This window comes from Cheilinus undulatus, linkage group 21 (assembly GCF_018320785.1).
Source record: "Cheilinus undulatus linkage group 21, ASM1832078v1, whole genome shotgun sequence".
Classification (NCBI taxonomy): Eukaryota; Metazoa; Chordata; class Actinopteri; order Labriformes; family Labridae; genus Cheilinus; species Cheilinus undulatus.
This window is the reverse complement of record NC_054885.1, coordinates 11,850,880-11,857,590: the sequence shown is the minus strand read 5'-3', so window position 1 is coordinate 11,857,590 and position 6,711 is coordinate 11,850,880. Positions and strand designations below refer to the sequence as shown.

General features: G+C 40.6%; 1 protein-coding gene across 1 annotated transcript in view; it reads left to right on the top strand.

Annotated features, from left to right (window-relative positions):
* The first annotated feature begins 4,910 nt into the window (after positions 1-4,910).
* The window catches only part of LOC121529565 (protein shisa-8-like), a 177,165-nt gene continuing 175,364 nt past the window's right edge, over positions 4,911-6,711 (top strand). Inside the window, exon 1 of the mRNA XM_041817503.1 lies at positions 4,911-5,146. Coding sequence (XP_041673437.1) covers positions 4,911-5,146 — 236 coding nt within the window. The remainder of the gene's footprint in view (positions 5,147-6,711) is intronic.

Genomic DNA, 6,711 nt, shown 5'->3' with positions numbered 1-6,711 from the left:
GCCCTATCAAAAACACTCCAAAAAGTAAACAATGGCCTCTACAACAAAAATCAAAGAGTGGTAGTAGGAGTCATGATACAGGCACCTCATTCTTCCGGCCTGTGATGGCTGTGGCCCCGAGGTTTGTGGGGCGTCCTTTATTTTTATGCTCAAAAGGTGGCAACCCTAGTCCTGACAATGTTGGCGCATCCCACAGTAGCGGGAGTCTGCAAGAGGAATCTGACCCTTAAATTTTCCCGGATGCATGTTCAATCTGTCTCTGCTCCGTCACGGCAACTGAGCGGACAGGTTTCAGTTTTAGTCAATGAGTGCTTCCCCCAGCTTTGCTGCATTGTGTCTCTGCTCCATACACCCAGAGCCCTCTGCATCAGCTATGCAGGATTTCTATTTTTGACGAATGCCAAACCACTGTGCATGACTTTAGCAGAGAAGATTGAGTGAGGCTTAATATCAGGTTACATTTCAGAATAAAATGTCAATGTTTAACAAAGCAGACCCCACTCTCATGTAAATTTACAGACCTTCTTTGTTGTAAAAAGGAGCAATGGGGCAGCATGCTTTGGTATCAATAGAAATGGTGCAGTAACTTCGTAATACATGGACCGAGAAGCACTGAACGTATGTGTTTAAAAAAATTAAAGCTTCGCTGGGGAGGATACCTTGATTAATCCGCTGAGCCTCCTAAACTAAATCTCTGTAAGAGCAAATGGAAATGCCAGGATGGATAACTACAAAGAACACCTTACAAATATTTTAACAAACTGACACACGTCTTGCATATAAGTAAGGTCAGGGCTCTCCTTTCAGAGCTGGCATTTTTAAATGTGACTCTAGAAACAGAAAGGGTGTACTCTCTTTAGATTGATGAAGAGGGAAAGATGAGAGGGTTACAGACAAAGAGGGATCGCAACACAAAAAAGCAGCACAGCGGGGAATATGACCCAGCTAGTTCACATGGGGGATTCATCCATAAATGAAAGTTTTATCTAACGAGAGCTGCCGTGATGAGAGCCAGAGAACTTCTTTAAACCTCCAGTGAGACAGTGTTACTTTCCAGAACTTTTCATTCTTTGGTTCTAATCTTGGGAAAAAATAAGACACAGTACAGTGCTCCTACTTCCTGAAATCTTTCACTGCCAGCCATTTTTAGCCGAGACAGATTTCTGAAAAATGTGAAAGTATCAGCTGCACTGTTTTTGACATCTTCGAAGATATGTTTCATCACCTTTTGCCTTGAGAAAAATCTAAAAATAAATATCAACATCACAACATATAAATCTAAAGAAAATGGCAGATAAGCAAAGCCAAGAAAACACGGGGGAATGTAGAATACATCATTTCAAAAACAGCTTGCATAATATTGAAGCTCTCAAATGAGGTGTTGGGTAATTTCTTGCCACAGTGACATCCTTGACTCTTGGCTGGTTGCTTAACAACCTCACAGCGCTAATAAGCTAAAGAAATGTACAACCTATAAATTGTCTGACAAGTACAGCTTGATGTATGAATTTGATGTTTGTGGAGATACCTAAATGTTAAATATTGCTCCATTCTTTGAAAAATTGAATTGTCATACAAAGATAATTAAAAAAAAAAAAAAAAAAACTTGACATAAAACACGTACTGTACATGAGCTGGGACATGGCGTAGGATTTGAAAGTATCATGCTCACGTCCGGATTGGTAAATGCTGATCTGTGTGTGGAAATGACCCAAATTTGTGGCGTACATGCAATTGATTAATGAAGTATACATGGAGAAAAATACCAGCAGTAGGCTCGCTGTGCTTCGCTTTTGAAAATGCACTCAGTATGTAATAAAATACTTTTTAAAAAAGCAAGTCTTGATCATTTTGAATGGATTCAGAATCTTAGGAATTTATAGCAACCTTGACTTACATCAATTTTTTTCCGGCAACTCTATTCTGATGTAAAAAAGAGAGCCGCATGGACAGACCCGGCGGCTGCCCGCCCACGGAGTCAGCCGTGCCCGCCCTGGGACTTGAAGCTTTCCACATTTGGGTTTTGTTTTTTGCATTGGAGTAGCCATCTGCTATTATTCCTATCTCGATTTTTTGATCCTAAAATTCAACCAATCCAACCAATGAGTGAAGGCAACGTGCTAGCCAATTACAACTAGACGGGGGCAGGTCACTGAGTCATACTGAGTTCTACAGTCTATGACTCAGACATTCATGGTGTTCGCCGTGGCTAGTGAAAGTGTCGCTTGTGAAAATGGATATCGGGAATTATTAAAAAAAAAAAAAACACAGTACCGAGGACAAGTGACGACGCGGATAGGAGCGAGCAGGAAGCAGCGCTGTACAGCTTCACTTCTGTTGAAAACATAAGCACCAAAGTCAACAACCACACTGGAGCAAACATTCATGCTAGGAGGGTTAGCTACGGCAGCTAGGGAGCACAAGGAGCAGCGCCAAGCAGCGTAACTCATCCGCGTGGAAGAAACGTCAGTGACGACGACGTAAACAACAACACCACCAACGAGGTTCACAGTAACATTACAGCTGGGGGAACAGCAACAGGCCATTGCAGCCTAGTGACGTTGGCACAGAAAAGCCCCAAAGAAGAGCATGTCTTCCACGCCTTTTCTCTGCGAAAAAAAGGTCATTCTGCAGTTCCTGGTATGGTAGCTTTCCCTGGCTGGAGTATTCAGTTGAAGCAGATGCTGCATACTGCTACCCATGCAGAATGTTTCAGGGAGCCAGACCCACTGATCCAACTTTCGGTGTAACTGGTTTCCACGACTGGAAGCATGCAATGGAAACCGGAAAGGGACTAAACAAGCACGCTGCATCCAAAGAGCACCTGACTTGTGAGGCCATGTGGAGGGACAAGGAAAGACGGATTCACACAAGTAAGGAAATCTCTGATGTTGTGGAGTTCCTTGCTGTGAACCAATGGCCCTTTAGAGGTTACCACGGTGCATACAATGGAATGCATGAGGATGGATGTGGACTATTTTTGTCTCTGTTTGAGTTTGCATTAAGGAAAGATTCAAAACGAGCAAAGATAGCAAAAACTATTCCTCGCAATGCAACCTACACAAGTCATGACAGTCAAAATAATGTAATAGATGTAATGAGTGCTTTAGTAAGAGAGCACATAGTGGAAGAAGTTGATGAATCATTCTACACATTAAAAGCAGACAGGACCAGAGACCCAACAGGGAGAGAAAATATCTCCATAGTTCTCTGCTTTCTGAATGAACTGTGAACCAACTGAGCACCTCCTAACAATAGCCACTGCTGACCAGGGAGATGCAGGAACACTGACTGACACCATCATAAGAGAACTGACCACATCTGGCCTAAGCCCTGAGAAAATCCTCAGCCAGGTGTATAATGGTGCCTCACTCATGTCGGGTAAACATGGAGGGGTACAGAAACTGCTGCAGCAAAAACTGGACAGAGAGATACCATATGTCCACTGCTACAACCATCAGCTGCATTTGGTGGTCACCCATGCCCTGGCAGTTGAAAAGGCCGTGATGGACTTCTTCAGTGTGTGTAACATGCTGTACAAGTTCTGCAGAAGACCAACCGTTGCCATTCTTTACAAATGAGAGACACTCAAGCGCCTATCGGACCAACGTTGGAGTGGACATTTTGCTACAGGAATGTTGATTTGGACTGATTAGGCTGATAATGATGATGCTGTGTGTTTAAACTGTGTCCTGTGTGAATGAAGATATTAAATATTTATTTTCTCTATTCTGCAGTTTCAGTCATTCTGAAACCATTTGATGACCTATCCACACTGCTCCAAGAGATCACCAGTAACCGGGAATTTGGAGCAGATCTGCGCATTGAAGCAACAGGATTGTGGCAGAGCATGTCTGAACCCAGCTTTCAGTTCATTGCTGGGATGGTGCACAAGATCCTTGCATATCTTGACCCCCCAAACAAGATGTTGCAGTCCGAAAACATGGATCTGTTGACAGGTGAAGGCAGATTATATTTAATTTTAATCTAGATAGTGAAATAAGTATACCTACTTCTGAGCAAAATTACATTGTATTTATAAAAGTAGTAATAAACTTTACTTGTATAGAACCTTTCATACAAGAAATGTAACTCAAAGCACTTTACAGCAAAGAGTTACATGCACCCAGTGCTTCACAATGAACATAAAACATGTTAAAAAGAGATGAATGAAAATAACAAAATAAAGTAAAAATGGCACACATAGCTTCAGCTCTATGTCATGATTATGACAGCATAATGTCAGTTTTATGAATAAAACTTCAAATAAAGTGCTACCGAATTTACAGTAAACTCCATCCATTTTTAGAGGCCTCTTGAAATTCAATCAACTTTAAAGAATCTTTCAAAATCACTGTTAATTTCTTAACTTCGTAGAATTGATCACTTATAGTATCTTTTAGAAATAAATTACTTTAAATTGTCATGGGGCAATTGATTTGAATTGATGTTATGTTATCTCCTTTGTGGGAAACAATTGGGATGCCCACGCCCCATGACAATTTAAAGTAAACAATTGATTTGATATTTATGTAAGTTACACAGTATTTTAGAACTTAAAGCTGGATTTGTTTGTTTTGTTTAATTTCCCTGTCTTGTCATGCAATGCTGCACTTTAAATTTTGTTGTATTCTGTACAGTAACAATAACTGATGTTGTATTTTCTTCTAGGTTTGCAGCTCATCAGCAGTGCATGCACCTGTCTTGAGAATATCTGCACTGAGACAGAATACCAGGCAATCCTAGCGCATTGTGACAGTGTTACAACAAGGCCATCACAGAGAAGATGCACACAAAACTCTGCCCTTGCTGACTGTGTTGTTGAGGACATCAGCACACATGTAGATCGTAATGATGAAACAGGGCTACGCACGATTTATTATAGTTGCATTGACTCAGTATGTGGGGAAATGAGAAATCGCTTCAGGAAACAGAACTGTGACCTGATGGAGGCAATCAATGCCCTGGATCCTGCACAAGCCACATTCTTGGATGTCAGCAAGGTGAAGCCTTTACTTGACCTCACCAAGACACCTGCTGTGGACTCTGAATTCGAGGTTGCTCGCAACTTCCTCAGGACACAAATGAAAGAGTCTTCTCCACCGGATGAGGCGAAGTGGACAATCAAACAGGTGAGTAAGACTAGGTGAAAGTTCAGTATTGTTTTTATTGTATTCAGAAATCTATAAGAGCTACAAGGCTACTTTAAAATGATTAAATATCCTGTATCAGGGGCCATCAAGTGCACAAGGTCCATATTTACTCTCGACAGAAACTCTGGGGGCCGGACTTTCAAGTACACAAAAATTAAATAAATATTCTGGTCTGGCTAACAAATCTTTATAGTAGTATTTGTATTTTGTTTCAAAATGTAGGACATTTTTAGGCATTACCAGTGAGATCTATCCCTGTCATCTAACAGCAGGACACAAGGAGACAGACCTGACAACAGAATTGGTCAGGCCCCTGAAAATCCCAGAAACTGGGCCCTCCACAATTATGATTTAATACCAGTATTAACTCATTTAACCCCTTTTTGCCTCTTTAACCCAATTTTAGCCATTCTTTAACCCTTTTAAGCCACTTTTCCTGCATGTTTTATACACTTTGTGCCACTCTTATCCATTTTTGACGCTTTTCTTCTATTTTTGCCACTTTTTCATTACATTTTTTAACAGCAGTTGCAACTTATAGCCAATTTTTGCCACTTTTCACCCGTTTTTGCTACTCTTTAACCCCCTTTTGCAACTTTCCTGACTGTTATTTCCCTTGTGTGCCACTCTTGAACCTTTTTCACTAATTGGCCAGGGTATTTTTGCTGTATTTCTGCCACTTTGAACCAATTTTTGATAGTTTTTGCCCCTTTTTGCTTCCTTAATCCAAGTTTTGCCATTCTTTAACCTCTTTTCCCACATGTTATGTTATCTCCTTTGTGCCACTCTTTTACCCGTTTTTGCCACTTTTCAACCCATTTTCATTGCTTTTTCAAACTATTTTTGTCATTTGTAACCAATTTATGACACTTTTTGTCCCTTTTTCCCTCTTTAACCAATTTTTGCCACATTTTAACCTCTTTTCACCACTTTGTCTGGTCATTTTTGCAGCACTTCTGCCAACCTTAGCCCTAATTTTAAATATCTACTAATTATGACAGTAAATTTCTGTAAAACAGATCAACTGTGAAGTCATTCACAAACTATTTCAATATTCATAGTTTGTGGGATGGATTTAACTATGCAGACATTTTTAGCCAAAGGATACTCTTAAAACCTGTCCTACCTCTCCTAGCATGAATGTTTACTCCAGTGTTCAGTTTGGCATCAGTGCTTATGTTTCTAATTGAAGTGAAGCTGTATGGTGCTGCTCTCTGCACGCTAGTTGACATAAATGCTTGCCTTTGAGTTGAATAAATTGACACATAGCACTACACTACTGTTTTTGTTTGTTTTTTTAGATTTTGCCCCTGACTGCCCCTTTTTAGTGAGAGAAAAATTATTTCTTAGCACTGTAGAAGTGGCCACAATGCCACTGTTAAGCCTGAAGCAAATAAAATTCAGGTTGAAAAGGTGCCCCCCCCCCCCCCGCCAAAAAAAAAAAATGTAATGCCCCCCCTCTTATTTGATTCTGCAGCCGGGTCTGCGCATGGGAGTGCAGGAATCATGCTTGGGCATGGTACGAAACAACATCATAAGTTTCTGAGTTTGCATAATA